At 39.8% G+C, this 19,421-nt stretch overlaps 1 protein-coding gene across 1 annotated transcript in view; it reads right to left on the bottom strand.

Annotated features, from left to right (window-relative positions):
* Nucleotides 1-19,421, bottom strand: part of LOC139718498 (low-density lipoprotein receptor-related protein 2-like) — a 57,725-nt gene that overhangs the window by 12,053 nt on the left and 26,251 nt on the right. The window contains exons 7-29 of the mRNA XM_071629971.1: nucleotides 19,246-19,365; nucleotides 18,580-18,705; nucleotides 16,677-16,811; nucleotides 15,602-15,721; nucleotides 13,238-13,357; nucleotides 12,712-12,834; nucleotides 12,008-12,130; nucleotides 11,433-11,564; nucleotides 10,652-10,910; nucleotides 9,998-10,126; nucleotides 9,208-9,378; nucleotides 8,346-8,578; nucleotides 7,611-7,859; nucleotides 7,129-7,245; nucleotides 6,670-6,792; nucleotides 5,538-5,660; nucleotides 4,632-4,754; nucleotides 3,947-4,063; nucleotides 3,240-3,356; nucleotides 2,441-2,560; nucleotides 1,719-1,856; nucleotides 1,056-1,181; nucleotides 102-224 (exon numbers count right to left, since the gene is read on the bottom strand). Coding sequence (XP_071486072.1) covers nucleotides 102-224; nucleotides 1,056-1,181; nucleotides 1,719-1,856; nucleotides 2,441-2,560; nucleotides 3,240-3,356; nucleotides 3,947-4,063; nucleotides 4,632-4,754; nucleotides 5,538-5,660; nucleotides 6,670-6,792; nucleotides 7,129-7,245; nucleotides 7,611-7,859; nucleotides 8,346-8,578; nucleotides 9,208-9,378; nucleotides 9,998-10,126; nucleotides 10,652-10,910; nucleotides 11,433-11,564; nucleotides 12,008-12,130; nucleotides 12,712-12,834; nucleotides 13,238-13,357; nucleotides 15,602-15,721; nucleotides 16,677-16,811; nucleotides 18,580-18,705; nucleotides 19,246-19,365 — 3,267 coding nt within the window. The remainder of the gene's footprint in view (nucleotides 1-101; nucleotides 225-1,055; nucleotides 1,182-1,718; nucleotides 1,857-2,440; nucleotides 2,561-3,239; nucleotides 3,357-3,946; nucleotides 4,064-4,631; nucleotides 4,755-5,537; nucleotides 5,661-6,669; nucleotides 6,793-7,128; nucleotides 7,246-7,610; nucleotides 7,860-8,345; nucleotides 8,579-9,207; nucleotides 9,379-9,997; nucleotides 10,127-10,651; nucleotides 10,911-11,432; nucleotides 11,565-12,007; nucleotides 12,131-12,711; nucleotides 12,835-13,237; nucleotides 13,358-15,601; nucleotides 15,722-16,676; nucleotides 16,812-18,579; nucleotides 18,706-19,245; nucleotides 19,366-19,421) is intronic.

The following is a 19,421-nucleotide window of genomic DNA, read 5'->3' as shown; positions in this document are numbered from 1 at the left end:
AATTTGAGATACATGGTTTCCATCACCCCAGCGACGATATTTCTCTGGACAAAATCCATCGCTGTAGGATTCGAGAAAATCAAACTTTGTGTAAGACTTACGGCAGCCGATCTCATCAGACTGGTCACCACAGTCATCCAGGAGATTGCAGACGTACGAGAGCGGGATGCACTCATCGTTCTGGCACTTGAACTCCTCGTCGGTGCACTGTCTGACCACCTCACCTGCATCGATGAAAAGACGTCAAGAAAGCTGCAATAAAAACGTCTCACCGAAACAATGCCATCATTTACTTAACAAATGGGGAATTTGCAAACCATCATGTTGTCTGCTAAAACATGTTACTTTGCGAGCTTGCGCATTCACCCGATGCAGTAGCTCATAATTCCCAGCAGCAATCTGATTTTGGATCCCTGGCAACCATGCCAATTCTACTTTTCAAATGTCTACCAGTCAAAAGAGATAAAAAACAACAACAAAAGCAGATGATGGACATTTTACTATTAGTTCAAATTGCCAAAAACATCAAATACTGTTGACACATTGAAGGGACTGTGACAAAGTGAATAAAACTCTTGACTTTCAGTTGGGAGGTCCTGAGTTCAAATCTCGTCAAGTGCCTATGTCCTTGAACAAGATGTACTTACCCACCATGTCCCATTCGACCCAGGTGTATAAATGTGTACCTGGCAATGCTAAGGTAATACTAATGGCAAGGTCCTTCGATAGACCTCTAGAAGCTTTAGAGAGGCAAGCCTGGATAAAGAGGATTATTTTATTACAGGCAACTCCCATCATAGGAATGTCCTTGGGATCAGCACTTCCTTTTGTTATATCAAAATTTTGTTGTAGCTGAACATTAAAGTGCACAAAGATATATAGATAATAATTTTGGAACCTGAAGTTTTGCTTCGTTGAAACAAGAATTTTGTAACAACCATGTTCACTATAACAGGAGTGAACTGTCTAATCATAGTCGCCTACAAGATTTACTTAGGTGCATCAGAGAACATGGTGAAAAGGGGGAATGGGCAAGGATTTATCGGACTTCTTACAAAACTCATGGTTGTTCTCATCGCTGGCATCCCCGCACGTGTCAATCCCGTCGCACAGCGAGGTCCGTGGGATACAGAATCCGTTGTCACAGCGCCATCGCTCTTCTGAATCGCATGGGATGGAAGCTGGAAAGACGAGATCAAAAAAATTCTAAATGTATGGCATCTCAAACCTCTTCCTTTTCAGTACTTGATGGCAATCTAGGAGATGTAAACTGCGCAAATCTTATCTTAATTTTTTAAGGAACTAAATGCAAGTTGGGGTTATAAGCGAAGTACATATTATACATTGTTTTTTGCAATAAGCCATCTAGTAAGTGCATGGAACTGAACATAGGTCACCTGATGGATTTTTGGTCCAGAAAAATCAATCACTTATACTGTAAGTTCAATCTGATGGTATCATGTTTCAGCACATTTTCCAAAATTAATTCCAATTAAATGACAAGTGAAAATACCCACATCTTCAAAATAACAATATATATTTAAAAGTGCATGACCTGAAAGAGATGTGACAAAGGTGATTTCTCAAACAAATGTGATGCTGCCAAACTGTCATTTCTTGGAAGTCCCACAAGTCTTGTTGGGATTCCTCGATTTCTAAACAAGTTATAGCAACTCTCTTTGATAATTTCTCCAAGGTGATGGGTAATTAGGACTCACAGCAAAGACTGAGTGTCTCGTCGCTTCCATCGGGGCAATCGGCTGATCCGTCACATCGCCAGTCCAGAGGGAGGCAGACAGTGTCATCACACGTGAACTGATCTGGGAAGCAATAGAGTCCGCCTGGTAACCGCGTTCCTGTGGGGACAACCGGAGGGAAACAGTATACTCAAAGAGTCTGAACTTGCGATTATGATGGCATAGCAGATTTGGGAAGTAAACCACTCTTCTGTCAGGGCATACTGTGGCTACATACATTATGGCATCATAAATTCAATTCAGTCAAGCAAATTCTTGGCCATATCATATGAGCCCATTAACATTTTGTATAATTATTATGGATTCTTTGCAAAGTACCAGACAACTGCATGCGCCATATATTCTCAATAGTGAGTCTAAATTTTCGTGAATCGGGACTTCCCAATGATTTCATGAGTGGTTAAATTCGCGATCGTGGAGTCCTGTACTGAACGAAGAAATGCATACGCATATAACACATTCATATCTGGATCAGAGTTAATATTTTCGCATACCTGGCTTGCGAAAATAAAAACTTCGTGAAATATTCGCCATATACATTATATAGGGCTTTATCAAGACATTCAAACTAAGCTGAATGTAAAAAGCATGCTGCATAGTGTAACTTTTTGACAGCTGTGTATATGAAGTTTAAACACGGGGGGGGGGGGGGGGCGCAGCAGATGTGGATGCAATCTACGTACCACAGTCTACTTCATCAGAAGAATCCTGGCAGTGGCTAATGCCGTCGCACACATAGTCCTGGTCGATGCAGTGGCCGCTGGCACACTGGAACTGGTCAGCATATAGGCACATGGTGTCCACTGCAAAATTTAAAAGTTCAAACAATGACAGACTTGTGGTTATTTCAGTATCACCACATTCTAATTCGTAGACATAAACATTGTGCAATGCACTACTTTAATCACTTTTATACTGGAACAATTACACCCTAATTAAATTACATCCCCTATATATCATCATCTTTTATAGCCACTGTCACCTCATTCGATTTTGCTCAGTGTTGTCACAATTACCAGCATTACCTTCATCATTAAATTGTCAACACTATCAGTACCGCTATGATAACCACCATCACCATCATCATCACCATCATCATCATCGTCATCATAATCATCATCACCATCACCATCATCACCATCATCATCATCAACATCATCATCATCATCATCATCGTCATCATCATCATCAATATCACCATCATCATCAACATCAACATCATCATCATCATCGTCATCATCATCATCATTATCATCACAATTATCGTCACCACAATAACCACCATCACCACCACCACCAACATCTTCATTATCACCATCATCATTGCATCATCATCGTCATCATCATCATCACAATCACCAACTTCATCATCACGTTTATCTCCTGCTCTTTGGTGGCTAGTACTTGGAGCAATAAATCAGCCACACACATTATATATTCATATGAGATAAGTCACAACTTTTTCGATCGATAGAGACTCACTGCAAGTGGCTTCGTCCTCTCCATCGGGACAGTCCTCATCGTGGTCGCAGATCCAACGCTTTGGGATGCACTCCTTGCTCTGGCAGCGATACTCGCTCTCCGAGCACTGTCTGTACGCTGAAGGAGACAGAACACATCATAAGAGATTTGTTACATTCACTGCAGCAGTGTTAACCTTTCAGCTTGACAGGCACTTAGACTCAAAACCTTCTTCCCTCACCTCAAGTACCGTCTTCATCACAGAAGCCCCAATAAACCTGTCCGGTTTTTCGGACGGACCTTCTTAGGAAGTAGTTTTTCATGCAGTGACTAGTTATTGAAAGGAACTGGTACTGAGGTTCACAAGTAAAATACTTGTCATCAGAAAAGGAATGATTTTGTACAGTAAACAAAACATGAATGGAACTACTTCATTCTCTTGATTCCAAATGAGCTTACTTCATTGATAATCATCTGTTCAAAAAATAGTTAAAGCTTGCAAATATTGCATAAAGTATGATTTGAAATGCAAAATATATCCTATCAGGCTTGCATCTTACCGTTCAATTTTATCAAATGGGTTTACTTCTTGTGCTTGACACAATACTCTTGCCCAAAATTCACTGCAAGAGATCCTCAACATTGATTATATGTGTCTGCATCTCTTGAGAGACAAAGCTTAAGAGCAATGATTCTTTTGCAAGAATGTCCAACAGACAATCACTTACTGCAAGCCTGCTCGTCTGAGTTGTCTCCACAATCATTGTCGAAGTCGCAGACCCAACGGGGAGGGATGCAGTCGCCGTTGGTGCACTGGAATTCACCAGTATCACAGGTGGCCGATTCTGCAATAGAAATCACCACCAATACCATCAAATACCACTATGAACTTCTCTCCCTTTTAGATAGTGACATGGTACATCCAATGCTTAATACTTTTGTCTCTCCTCCGTGACACATTATGGCAGGTGTCATGATTGTAAAATACTTCTTAAAAACCCCCTGAGTTATTAAAATTGCGAAGCATTCATAAACTTTGAAATTCAGACATGAGATAATTCGTATGTATCAAACTTTCTGCTTCCGAAAAAATTCTAAATTTCTTTTTCATCCTAAATCAGCATACTTTGCTGTGTTCTCAGCTTTGATATTTTGAGTGTCTCAGGGTAATGCATTGTCTCGTCACTAGTAGCAACTTTGAGTGTAACAAGGTGTCACATAATGTCATATGCATTTCATACAGTAGGTATAAAATGTTGGATGTTTGGGTGGTGTGGAAGGAAATAGAAATACACATGGCGGCAAAAAGCTGGAAAGGTGGCAGAAGCATTCCATATTCTTAAAAAAAGATTGTTTTGTTTGTTTGTTTGTGTGTGTGTTGTTGTTTTTTTCATCCATAAAACAGTAACTCACCACACTGACTCTCATCAGAGTTGTCTCGGCAGTTGTCAAAGCCGTTACAAACCGCCCAGCCAGGGACGCAGCGGTAGTTAGTCTGGCAGGAGAACCATCCATCCGGACAGCCAGGTCTGCTCTCTATGAGGGCGAGAAAGACAGACAGACAGTCAACAAACAGACGAATAGACAGGAAAATATACAAACAGAAAGAACCAGAAACATAGACAGATGGACAGACAGACAGGAAAAGATAGATAGAGACAATAGAGAAAAAAGACAGACATGGTCATACAGACAGACAAACACACAGTGACAGACAGGGAGAAAGGCAGACAGACAGACAGACAGATGGAAAGAGAAATATCGGATTATATACAAACAGGTAGAAAAGCAAAATAAAAAAGAGTAATGATATTAGCTGGGACAAACTAGGATGCAATTACAGATAAATTAAATAGCTTGAGAATCTGGCTTTCTTCATCATTTTGTCATTTTACTGTTACGACATTCTCTATGGGGAAGACTATTGACAGGCATGCGCACACATATACACAAATCTAAAATACTTTTAGGATAGAAAAAGAGGTAAGAAGTACACTTTGGTACCCCTGCAATATGGCATCAGTTAAGTTAAACACAACTCTCTTAATTCTTTCTTATAACTTAACAATTAATCATCTGAAAATGTGACGGCCATTTTAACGGTGCGAAAGAGGTCATTACCAACTTAAAGAGAATTAGAATAAACCTTCGCAGCCAGGGAAAAGAAAAGACAGAAGAGGATCGACCCTCCCAACCCCTCCCCCCCCCCCCCCCCCCAATAAAACTCATACAAAAACAAAATGTCAGTCAAAGGATGAACAGGAAGAAATTTGATGCATAAAAAGCAGCTCTACAACCCAGCACTACAAGAATACTTACGACACTCTCGCAGAGGTTCATCGCTGGCATCGCCGCAGTCGTCATCTAGATCGCACACCCATGACTGTGGGATGCAGTAACCGGTCCCACATTTGAAGTAGCCTTCGGCACACTCGGAGGCAGCTGATGGTGGAGTGAGAGATCAGAGTGAGGCAGATCCAGATTGATGGAGGGAGAAGAAGATGGGGAAGGGGGATGAAGGTGGGGCATAATCATGCAAAACTCTGTTTATGGATTGTGCAGAATCTCAAGTCAAAGCGCACTAAACAAATGACAAAACCTACTTGGCAAAAAATCACGCCTGATTTGTCCAAAAGAGGCGTTGTGTTATTTTAGGAGGTACAGCCCCTATTTCACTGCATTAAAGCAAACACTTTTATTAGTTTAGAAACAATGTATAGTAATTTTGCACCATCACTTTTTGAACCACATATTTGTATTACATGCTGCAGTCTCCAATATATCAATTCATTCGCACTTTGACTGTGTGGATACACATGAAAGTGGCAATCCCACAATACGAGATTGGATTTGGTGTCTAACTGACGTTGTACAAGCATTTAATAATCTTACTTCTGTTTCCAAGTACTGTTTGATATGGCAAATATGTGAACTCTAAATTTGTTTGTTTGAATGATGTCATTGACTTCATTTTGATTGATTTTTGTTTGTGATTTTTGTAACCACTGATCTTTCATTGGAATGAAAAAATGAAATGCCAAAAGGTACAGTATGATATTGTACAGACCAATACGATTTCAAAGCTTTCTTCCGGGAAGAGAGGTTGACTTTTCTCATAAACACTTCAACAATAAGTCCTATTATCCAATAAAACAATTCAGAAATATATTCAAATTCTGTTCCCCTTTTGAGAAAAAAAGATTGCTCCTGACAACCAGAAAGCTTGCCTGAGTTGCCTGACAGAGCAACATTTAATGCAGTTTTTGAAGAGTATTTCACAAGAACAGCTGTACAGAACAACTTGCCATTTTAATATGATTAGGTCATCACAGGTACACAAGAATTTCTAATGTAACATTCAAAGAAAACTGGCATTATTCTGAGTTTATAAGAGCACTTGCACTGACTTCAAACTCTCGGAATGAGGATTGGAGATGACGATTCCACATACCACAGTCGCCCTGATCCTCGTCCGAGCCATCCAGACAGTCCTCGTTGCCATTGCAGGCGAGAGTTTGACTGATGCACGACCCCGTGGCACATCGGAACTCCCATGGCTGACACATCGTATCATCTGTACAAATGTGGAAATAAGGGAGCACCAGTCTCAAAATTTTTCCTTTGGATAAGGCTTAGGTAAATCTTTTATTGGATGAATAAAATATTTTTTTTTTAAGGCTTCTGCTTAAACAGAATATGAAAAAGCCACAAAGTCACCATGAAAGCAACAGCAGCAAAACGAAACAACAATGATAATTACAGTTAGCAAAATCATCTTCCATCATCAATACCACCATTAAAATCATCATTGTCATCATCATCATCAACATCATCATCATCATCATCATCAACATCATCATCATTAGCTGGATCAACTGACTTTGTCCTCCTACAGTTGACAATGACTTACTGCAGTGAGCTTCGTCGCTTCCGTCCTGACAGTCGTCCACGCCGTCGCACAACTGGGTCGGGGGCACGCAGTTATTGTTGGCGCACTGGAAGATTCCAACCTGGCAGTAGCGAATGGCTGCATGGAGGCAAGAAAGGGTAAAGAAGACAATGACGGTTTAACATTAAGAGTCTTCTACAGAGAACAGAACACAGAACAGACTTGGAGCACATATCAAATACTTTAACTACTATAAGTATTTGATAAAGTGTAAGATATCAAAAAAACTAACCAATCTACTGCAACAAGATGGGCTACCAATATAAAAAAAATTGTTACAAGATGAGAAGTCTTTTAGAAAGAAATCAAGATGAGACCTACTAAACGAGATGTGAGTGCGGTTTAACCACATTAACTCTGGAGTAGATTTGTTTGTCAATTCTACTGCTCTCAATTAAAGCAGTTTGAGAGGATTACAGTACATCGTTTTTAGCCACACTTACGGCAATCATCTGGCTCGTCAGACCCGTCCGCACAGTCATTCTCCACATCGCATCGCCATGACAACGGGATGCACCTCTGGTTGTCTTCGCATCTAAACTGGTTGGCGGTGCAGGCTGGCAGGCAGGTGAGGTTGTCTTCGTCCAGCTGGAAGCTGTCGGGGCAGGCGCAGGTGGAGGATTCCCCTCCAGGGGCAATGAGGCACAGGTGTGAACAGCCCCCGTTGTTGGCACCGCATGGATTTGTAAGCGCTTTTGGGGGAAAAACAAACACCCAACAAAATACATACTGTATGAAGTACACTGATCTATCAGCAATATTCTTCGCACATCCTACAACACACTTTCCTATTTTGTTGTTTATTTTGTTACATGCTTTTCACTTCCTGAAAAGAATCTCTTCATCTTGTCACCGATACAACCTAAACTTTTATCTATATGTCATCTTTTCTCACATAGTTAGCCTGTTAGCCTCATATCGATTTTCTTTTTGCTCTTCTTATCAAGTAATTTAAGAAACTGTTGTTGTGTGAGTTTTTGTTTCATTAATGGCTTTCCTGATGACGGGCTCCTGATGCTAAATGTTGGAATATTGTAACAGTAAAATGCAGTGAAAGAGCTGCATACTGTGAGTCTGATTTTACACTACATACTCTGCATCTATTAAGGTCAGCTCAAACAAGGTTGTGGAATTGCTCCAAGGTTTGGAGCAGGACAGAGGGGCAGATGGTCACTCACTCTGGTCCTGGCGCAGCGGATGATAGATCTGGACGTCCATCGGCAGCTGGATGTTCTGGACGTAGCGGGAGAGGCCCGCGCTGGTCAGCTTGTCGGCCCGCTTCACCCTCATGCTGGTCCAGTCCGTCCAGTACACGTAGTCCTCGAAGATGGAGATGGCGAATGGGTGGGAGAACATCTCCTCTTCCGGATGCGGGAGGATGGTGATCCCCTCGCCATCCAGGTCAGAGAATCTGTGGAAGGATGGTGGCGAGCAAAGAGCGTGACAGATACAAGGGAAATTGCAGAAGGATTGTGATTGGATAGGAATTACAGGACAGCTCAATCAAAGACAGCAATGAGTGAAAGGGAATGGAGCAGTCACCAAGAGATCTTCTTGTTGGAATTCTGGGCTAACTTTGTAGGAAACTTGGAGCTCTTCTGAAGGCAAGTGTCATGTTATTCTATATGTAAATCCATTTGGTAATAATAATATGTAATTGTCCATTACAAAATGTCCTCCATTTCTTACCTGTGACAAGAATGGTTGCTTCTTGCTTATACATGTATATGATCTGAACTAACAGTCACTTACATTTTTGCACAATACACCTTCTATGTGAAATCATGAACAAGACAAAGAATGTATCAATCAAAATAAACTTTAGAAGAAAATGAATGGAAGCTCAGAAAGTAAACAGAAACAATGCACACACAAACACACACACACAAAACCCAACACTCATAAAAGACTGTTCTCTATGCTTCAAAAAAGAAACTACATGACCCCACTGTATAGCAGGTTTCCATTCTTACATGAATACATTACACAGAGTAAAGGGCAATGTGAAATTTGTCGACCATGTAATGTACGAAGACTTACGCTATGTAGTCAATGTGGGCATCGCACCAGTACAGCCGCTCTGCAGCGTAGTCGATGGTGAGACCGTTTGGCCACACCATGCGGTCATTGTGGAAGCTGGACCTGTCACTGCCGTCCATTCCTACACGTCCAATGTAGGCACTTAAGCCCCAGTCAGTCCAGTACACATACCTTTTTTTTTTTGAGAAAAGAGCATGAATGTTGGTCTTACTAATTGAAAATTTAAGCATCTCAGCATCTTTGAGGCACTAACAACTACTCCTCTTAATGGAATAGCCTGGAACATCACTGAAAAGAAATTTTGATACAAAAACTTCAATAATATTGATGAAACGTTCTTTAAACAAAAACTGGTGCATATATAACTAAAATCATACACACAAGCACATTCATTTATCTCTATACATAATCATCGACCTGACTTATGAATGAATATATCGTCATGAAAACCGTCAAAAGAAACAATGATATAATAGATACAAAAAATACCATTCTCATAATTTATCAAGATATAATTGTTTTTTTTCTAGCCATAGCCTTCAATGATGGCCTCTATTAATGCTTCTTTGAATAACAACTTGAAAGTCTGTGGGGAAAAAAATGTCAATCCTATCACATATTGACAGACTACATTGCTCTATGATGTTTGGAGAAATGGCATGCTAACTAGCTGTGAGATGGGATACAGTTATCACATACAGAAAAGTGTGAATGCATAATGCATGATGCCTATGTACTCATCAAAAGACTGAATAGGATAACGGCTTCAAATCCATGAGGTGCAGCTTACCCGTATTTTGGGTTGACCACCACGGCTCTGGGCTGGTCCATGCCGGAGTAGACGAGGGTCTTCCGCAGACTTCCGTCCAGTTCGGCCACCTCCATCACATCATTGACGCTGTCCACCCAATACAACTTCCTGTCAACAAATAAATGAATGTACCACATAAAGTTCATTGCCTCATGTTGTATTTGAAAAGGTGGGACTAACCAAATAACCCCCCCCCCCCCCATGCTAAAGATGTGGTTTACCCAGCAAGTTTTACAGGGTCAAAAATCTTCCTGCGCCATATCTGTCTATGATGTTGCTAAACAGTTTTGGAGTGATTTTCTGAGATGGATTTTCCTCCAAACACAACAGCATGCAGAATACACGCTTAAGGGCACATATGCAAACCTAAAATATGTGCAGCTTGAACTCCTGAGCTCATTGACCCTATTTGCCAAATGATGAAAAAAAAATCCTTCAAAAAATTAATCAAAAATTCCCAGATCACTACCAAAAATGAATCATCTGTTCCTTGTGTGATTGTCAACTTTTCCTGTAAGTTTCATCCAAATCTGTTACAACTTTTTAAGTTATTCTGCCAACAAACCAACAAACCCCAACAAATATGTAACTTCCTCAACAGAGGTAATAATGAAAGAAAAACTTTTTCCTCACCTGCCAATCCAGTCCACAGAGAGCCCCTCGCCGCCATCTACGAACTCATCGACGACAACTTCCTGATCCATGCCATCCAGTCCCATTCTCAGGATGTGTTTCTCGTTGACATCCAGGAGGTACAGCTTCTCCTCGCTGTAGTCGAAGTCAAGCGCCACAGCGCCGGAGAAGCCCTCGGCGATCAGGGTGTACTCCCGGCCATCGGTCGAGAGTGACCGCACGTAGTACAGGTTGGTGAATATGATGAGTGGGTCAATACCTGGTGGTGCCAAACAGATGGTTTGTAAGACGAAAAATTGGAGAGCAATGGATCATTTCCATGCATATTACGTAGGCGCCTAACACTTCACAAAAAAGCAGGTCTAGATTTCTTTGACACATTCACTGACTGTGAGCCATTCAAAATCAGCAATCAGCAGTAATTACTCCTACTATCAATACTAGTACTATAAAATTATACAACCTACTGCTCTATAACTTTTTTTTTACTACTTATCTAGTCATGTCGTGCAACCTCAACGGTGATGTGAATGAAATGACTAAAAGTAAAAAAAATTCGCAAAAAATATTGTAAAATGATGAATACCTCATTGAACTTATTTGGAAGGCTTAGATCTCTGATAAATGTATTATGCAAAATCATATAATTGAGTACAATTATGTACTTTCAAAAAAATAGTAGATATTTTGCCACTCTTGTGACACAATTGTCCCCGTATGGGATGGTGTCAAAGGCCACAGCAAAGTTACGAGCACGAAAACAAGAAAACGGGACACAAACCTGATGCGTGTTTGCAGGAGCGGCCGTTGACCTCCAATACGTATCCCGTCGCACATTTGCACATGTAGCTGCCCCGGGTGTTTTCGCACAGCTGCGTGCACAGATCTGGCATCTCCTCGCATTCGTCAATTTCTGGGAATCAGGCATGGTGCAAGTAAATTATAAATGTGCGAGTTACAAGACGAAATCTGTGGTCAGTAGTTTTTGTTTTTGTTTTTTTATTGGTATTGCACAGGCCATAACACAATATATTGCCTGTTACGGGAACAAAATGACCCAGATGTAAAAGTTAACTGCGGCTGATTTGAGTTATTTGCAAATTATACTTAGCATAATGCATGGAAAGTACCTCATTGTCTTAGAATTGGAAGTTTCTGAGTACAGCTAATAAAAGCTACACGTAGGTCGATATCATTTGAATAAAAAGATAATATGCAATATATACATAAGATATGAGAGGGCAACATCACAAGTGCTCCACAATTCAAGGGTAGTGATGTTTACACCCAGGTATAACCTTTAGCTTCACATGGGGGACATCATATTCACAAATACCAGAGTGTAAACACACTTACCTGCACACGTTTTTCCGTCTGAATTCAGCCTGAACCCATCATCACACGTGCAATAGTAGCTGTTGGCTGTGTTCACACACGTGTGCTGGCATCCGGTTTGCTCATTATCGCATTCGTTTACACCTAAAGGAGGCAAAGAGGCCATCACACATGATTTCTTCTTCTCTGTTCTTTTCATCAAACAATAAAAAGCTCAAGTGTTTCATTCATCACTGAATAACTCCAATATTCTGCTATAAATACTCATCATATCGCATTTTAAAGGTCCATTTGGTTTTGTACATAAAAACAAATATACATTCAAAAACATCTATTTCCTATGCCTTTACACTTCCTTTAAATAGCACACTGAAGATCACATTTGCTAGCAAACTTCCAAGATTAATCACCTAAAACTTGACATTACAATAATACATGGTTTGCTGTCAACCTACATAAAGCTGACACGAAAGACAAGAAAATGTGATTGTGCTCATATCAAACCTTGCACTTCACTATACACAGTGCATGGCAAGCCTACACATGCAGTGTTGAAATGATACACCATGAGTTTGCTACTGAAATCCATGCACAACATGCTACTTGTATGACACCATACAAAGCTTATACGATACACCAGGCAATATAAACGTAACAATCCACTCTACACGGTGCATGGCACGCCTACACAGTGTCAAAAAAATACACCACATCACTGTGCTCACCGCAGCGATATTCATCCAGCCCGTCGTTGCAGTCCACATCATCATTACAGATCAACTCCTGTTTTATGCAAGTTCGGTCACTGCACATGTACTCCCCAGCACTGCACATTGGTCCTTCAGAATCTATTAAGAGGTACAGAAAGAGGGTATACAATGTATATAAAACCATCTCATTCAATTTTCATCCATTTTAACAAGTTTTATTGTAAAGGGATGAAAAAAGGTGTAAGTGACTCAATTTTCATATTTTTTAAAATAAAAGTTATCAAAGAACATCAAAAAAATACAACTGATTAAAAAGATGAGTTCTGAGAGGAGTTTGAAATGATTCAACAGATCGAGGCATTCTGAATACGCAGAGGGTGAGTTTATTCCAAAGGGTAATTTCTCTATAATTGTTTGAATTTATTTCAATAATCTAAAAGAAAGGAGAGAAAAGAAGAATAATCTGCACAACACTTCTTCTTTGCATTCTGAGATCAGGAGACAAAGCCATCAGGAAATTGAGAGGCAAGGCGGTGCATACCACATCCACTTTCATCTGAACTGTCTCGACAATCATCACGTCCGTCACACGTCCAACTCATGAGGATGCAGCGGCCATTGTTACATGTGAAATCCGTCTCGGGATTGCATGTTGCATAAACTGTATGGAAAGAAAAGACACCATATAACTCTTCCAATTCTGCCATTCAAGCAAACTTCAAAGGAAAAAAGAAAAAAAAAAGATGCACAAGGAAGTCCCGCAATGATCGATATCATGCATTTAGAAATTATTTGTGACCTGCTACAACAAAAGGATCCTAAAGTCGCTGATGGCTGAGCCAAGTAAACAGAGTTTGAAGTCAGATCTCCCAAATCAGTCAAAACAATCAGATTTCTGTTTTTGGCATACTTCTGTAGTATAATGTATCGGCTATCATCTGCCAAAATTTCGAAGCTAAATGATCAAAGAATAGGCAAGAAAATAGCGTTTTTCTCAGCCATGATTTTCTGACTTTCAACGGAACAGAAACGCGTCCAAAGATTTGGGTTTAGCGCCACAGTTAGACTCCGTCCCTAGGAAGTGATCTTATTGGTCAGTGCGCGTAGACCGCTGGTGCTAAGCTTGAATGAATGTTGCGGACGTTGCTAGGAGCATACCTTCTATTGTCATGTGGTGAAAACTGTCTTGCCTCCCTCTGATCATGATAGCGTCGGAAGGAAAACTTTGAAGGCGGTTTTCTCGAAACGCTGATTTCCTAAACCACTCTACATGCTCTAATAAAATCATCGATATCTCCGCAACTGAGTACTTTTATGAGTCGTGTTATATATCATATAAAAGTGGAAGAGTAAGGGAATACTGTCATGTCATTCTCAGAAAATTGTCCTAGGTCCCCCAACTTTCAGATCATTTAGTTGTAGCAGGTTACATTTATTTCAGGAAAGGATAACTGAGCTAAAAAGGAGTGAGGAAGTTTGCTCCTCAATTTTCATTTTGAAGCAAATCAGCACTTTACCCTCTGCTTACCACATAAATATCTTGTAATATTTGTGTACATTTGACCCACTGGCACTGTGAGGTTTAATCACATATCTCCAGAAAAATCAGCAACTGGCGTTTGGTGAAAGATTAGGACTATTCATTTGAATTCATCTGACCATTTTGAGATCTATATCAAAACAGTTTGGGCAATCCATGGAGTATGGTTAATGATAAATTTCTCTTGATTCATAGTGCAATGGGTACAATATTTTGGACATCACCACCTACATAATGTTATGGCACTTTACACCATTTTTCTTGTGTGTGTGTGTGTGTGTGTGTGTGTGTGTGTGTGTGTGTGTGTGTGAGAGAGTGTCACACACACACACACTCTCTTTTATATATTAAAAGAGTTGTTCTTTTAATATAATAGAGATTCTAATTTTCTATTTTTCTTTATATAGTGCTTGGCTAATATGCCTATAATTGCACATGTACTTTTTTTTTTTGAGTTGAAAAGAAATTGACTGGATAATTCATCCTATTTTTTTTTCCTGCTTGATTTCTGCTTTAAAATGAATTGAATGATTATTCTTGTTTTCATGGAATATATTTCGTAAATACATCAACATTTATGACAAATGTTATGTATATGATATGTATTTTTTTTTTTAACTGTTATATTTTCAAAGGAAATGGAATTAATAAAAAGATCACTTAAAAAAAAAAAAAAAAGTGACTTAAAAAAACATCACCAGCAAATGGTGGCTATGGTTATAGAGTCTTTTAAATTCTAAATTGAAGAATTAAAGGGATTGTATAGTTTTGGTTGAGACCTGACTTCAGGTTTCTAACATTCTTTGATAATAAGAAACCTCTTATGAAATGGGAAAGAGCATGTAATTCTAAGAGGGATTCAACGTTTTGATGAAAATTGGTTTTGAAATGGCCGAGATGCCCAAAACAGAGCAATCTGAATAAAAGGTGAGACCCACATTTCATTACGATCGCTTTGTTTTACTTTGTTTTTCGATGTCTCAGCCATTCCAAAAAATGATTTTGATCAAATAAAACTTTGAATTCCTCTCAGAATGGTATGCTCTATACCATTTCATGAGTGGTTTCTTGGCATCTCACAAAAAGTTGAAAGCTCAATCCTCATCTCCTATACTATACTATTATTAAAAACTCATTTGATGTCACATTACCATTATGGTAATACTGGGTCGACAAGCATTGTTCGATGCCTGAAAAAGATCATGTAAGATGTACCAAACATTTTATCTTTCATTTCATCATTTAAACAGAAAATTTGATAAAGACCCTTTCTACCCATCATAGATTTTCACAACACATACAAAAGTTGATGGAACTCATTTGCACCACATCTGCAAATGCTGGTCAAGGTGGACATAGACTCACCGCAACTTGACCCTTCGTCCGACTGATCTCCACAGTCGTTGTTGTGGTCACACTGGAAGAGCTGTGGAATGCAGAGTCCGTTGCTGCAGGCAAATTCCCCAGCGTTGCAGGTGCGCAAGGCTGTTCATAAGCAAAGGGGGGGGGGGGGGAGAATTTGATGTGAGGCCTCTTTGAAAATTTCATTCCAGCACAAATTTAGACACACATATTGGCAGTGTTGTGAGGATGACTTGATTTTGATTCAAAAAGTATCATGCAACACCAAAGCACCCTGTGTGGTAGTCTATCTCTTAAGATGCAATTCAATGTTTGTTTAACTTTGTCATTACTACCAGTAATGATAGTGCATGATAAGTCAGTTGCATTATGGAATGCCCTGGCTCCAAATGGTTAAAAGAATAATCTTAGGGTCTTCCCCAAATGTTAGAATTTTGTTCGATCATATGATGTGTGAATAGTTTCTTTTCAGTTTGATTTATTTTAAGTGTATACAATCTACACATCTGAATGACTTTAAACACGACTACTGCATGGATTAATCATGACAATTGAGACACGCACTCCTACAACTGTACCAACCTCTGCAATTTTGGCTGAAACAGAAGTACACACCGGACAAGGCATCAAAGATTTCACTTGAATTGAATACACAGTCAACCTTGCCTACGTCTACCTCACACAAGTCAAAAAATTGGCTAAGTTGAAGAAAAATTCCACCCAAGATAGACATTAAATAATGTGTGAATTCCATTGTGTAAGGTAAACTTAAAATCGATGTAAAGTTGAAAGATTATCTATAGTCACTTCAGATTCAACTCAAACAAGGCTGCCTGTATGTGTATGCATGATGGGAAAGTCATCAATTTGACCAAGAAGGCTCTCAATATTCTTTGTTCCGCCTAGTTTCTTGAGTTTGAAGGGTGAAGCAATTGCATCTTATCCAACTTTCTTTCAAGTCTCTGCCTTTGGTTGTTGCTTGGGCAAACTTTGCATAAGTGCATGCACATGCTACATCTACACAAGTCTCTTTATTATTACACATTGAAGATGAAAAGCAACCGTGGCGACTACTCACTGCAGTTTGCTAGTTCGTCATCACCCTTCTCGCAGTCAGTAACTCCGTTGCACACAAGCGTTGTTGGGATGCAGCGGTTCTGTCGATGCTTCTTTTGCTCACACCTGTAGAAATTTTCTGGGCAGACGTACTCTCCTAATAGCAAGTGGTAGAAAACAAAATTGATTAGTGACTACAACAACTAAAATTTAATCAAAAAGACTGCATAAGAATGTGTGTGTGTGTGACATGTTAATCTACACTAATCCTTTTTTTCTGGAACAAGTTGCCATTTTATCTATAAAAAAATGAACAGAAGTGACAGAAGACTGACTAAGCAATCAAAACAGAAATCTCTAACTAGAAATGTCGCTATGGCGACTGGTATGCCTCCGCCATAATGCATGATTCTCCTAATAGGTCTATAGTACATGTGGACAATGTGTGATTACATTTTCACAAAATTGGCAAAATATTAAAATGACATGTTTGTCACAAATGTATTGAATGTTTACCTTCCTTGACCTATGTTTAATTGGATGAATAGGACAGCATGTATTTGAGGATTTAAGAACTTTAACTTGACTTCGACCATTTCATAAGTTTATGCACTGAGTAATTTTCAAGGTATGGAGAAAAACCGCAATTTCTGTATTGAACAGTAAATTGTTATCATTTTCATCTGGCTTTTGATTTATAAGAGAATCACTGTCAGGCAGAACATACATAAATTCAGCATGTACAGTGTACTAAGTTTCAAGGTAACTTGAGCCACTTCCGAGATATGGAGAAAGAAGTAAGTTCAGCACTTTCACTTGATCTTTGACCTTTTGACCTTTGACCTTCTTGGCAAAAAAAAAAAAAAATCCCAGAGAATCTCTATTGGGTTACCGGTATACATGCATACATCAAGTTTTAAAAAAAATCCTGCTGGCATTGCATAAATATAAGGAAAATAGTAAAATTTTGAAGTATTGCCCTTGACCTTTGACCCCTGACCTTTGACCCATGAACCCTAAATTCCCTAGATAACCACTGCCAGTCAGTAGATGCATATATACTATGTTCCATGACGATACCTTGAACAATTTCCAAGATACAGAGAAAAAAGTGAAATTTTAACATTTTGCTTGACCTTTTGACCTTTGACCTTTTGACCTCATGACCCCAAACTTTCACCAGAGAATCTTAATTGGGTAGTACATGTATACACTAAGTTTCAAGAAAATATCTTCAGGCATTGCATAGATATGGGGGAAATAGTAAAATTTTAAGCATTTGACCTTGACCTTTTGACCTTTGACCTTGAGCATGTGCACCCAAAAGTTGATAGGCACAACTTCACCCCCTAATACACATACATGCCAAGTTTCATTAGGATACCTCAAAAGGTTTTGGTAGTTACCCTGTCCACAAAATTCATTACGGACGGACGGACGGACGGACGGAAAGACGGACGGACGGACGGAAAGACGGACGGACGGACAACCCGAAAACATAATGCCTCCGGCACCACTTCGTGGCGGAGGCATAAAAATTTTAAATGAGAGCTCTTACAATAATTAATATGCTCTTCTTAGAATTTTTTCAAATTACGCAAATGTTTCGATGGTAAACACGAGCACCATGCAATTTTCCCCATTGAAAGCAACATAGAATACTGATTTTTTTTTTCTCCTTAAAAACCATTTAGTGCCACATACCCATTCATTTTAGTATCTTTGGGAGTCAATTTTCAAGAATCCTTGCAGAATTTTTTAGTCGTATGGCAGGTTTGCCAACTTGCTAACTGCATGGGGATATTGCACAATCAATCATTTGCAGTATATACATCTAACCTTCTCGAAAGTTTTTATGGGAACATACTGTACTATGGTGAGATAATGGCTCTGGTCAAGGAATGTGAACAAGCCTCGGCACTCACCGCACTGGTCATGTTCGTCTGAGCCATCGGGACACTCCGGTATTCCGTCGCACTCCCACTCATCCGTGATACACGTCCCGTCATCACACGTGAAGAGACCCGCATGGCACGTGAATTCAGGTGAGGCTAGGGTCAAAGGTCAAGTCATAAATGGTTGGAGTTATTTTCAATCACTTAGACTTATCTGGGGCCCATTGCATAAAAAGTTACATTTGTGGTAACTTGGCCATCCAATGGTAACTTCCATGGAATTATTGATTTTGATTGGCTGTTGAGTATTGTTATCGCGGTAGTTACCATTGGATGGCAAAGTTACCATAATTGTAACTTTTATGCAATGGGCCCGTGGTTTCAACCAGTATATTACAACATTCATTAATGTCTTGAAATAAAGCAGTGTCTTTATTTTTGTTTAATAGCATATTATACAGGGGCAGATCCAGGAATTCCCTAAGGGGGGCTTTACAAAATTAAAGGGGGTGCGCGCGCACCCCCCCCCCCCCCCCCCCCCCCCCCGCATTTTCATTTCCATTTATTTTATTTTCACACAAAAAAAAGAGGGGGTGCGTGCCTGGTGACACCCCCCTCTGGATCCACCACTGTTATACATCAACATGCTTCTGTTGAAGCTGACAAGAGCATCTTGAGTTGCACAGTATGTCTTACAGCAGTATTCATCTTCATCTTCACCACCCATACAGTCCCTCTCTCCGTCGCAGCGCCAGGAACCAGGTATACATCTCCCGCTGTCACACAGAAAGTCCTCTGGAGCACAAGTCCTAGAACCTGCAGGGGCAGAGCGTGGTAAATTAATGCAGTAGAGTTATTAAGGGTGGCAGTCG

Source organism: Diadema antillarum, unplaced genomic scaffold (genome assembly GCF_040938485.1).
Source record: "Diadema antillarum isolate AM-2024a unplaced genomic scaffold, OU_Dant_1.0 scf00000095, whole genome shotgun sequence".
Classification (NCBI taxonomy): Eukaryota; Metazoa; Echinodermata; class Echinoidea; order Diadematoida; family Diadematidae; genus Diadema; species Diadema antillarum.
Note: the sequence above shows the minus strand (reverse complement) of the source record. Positions and strands in the feature narration are given on the sequence as shown.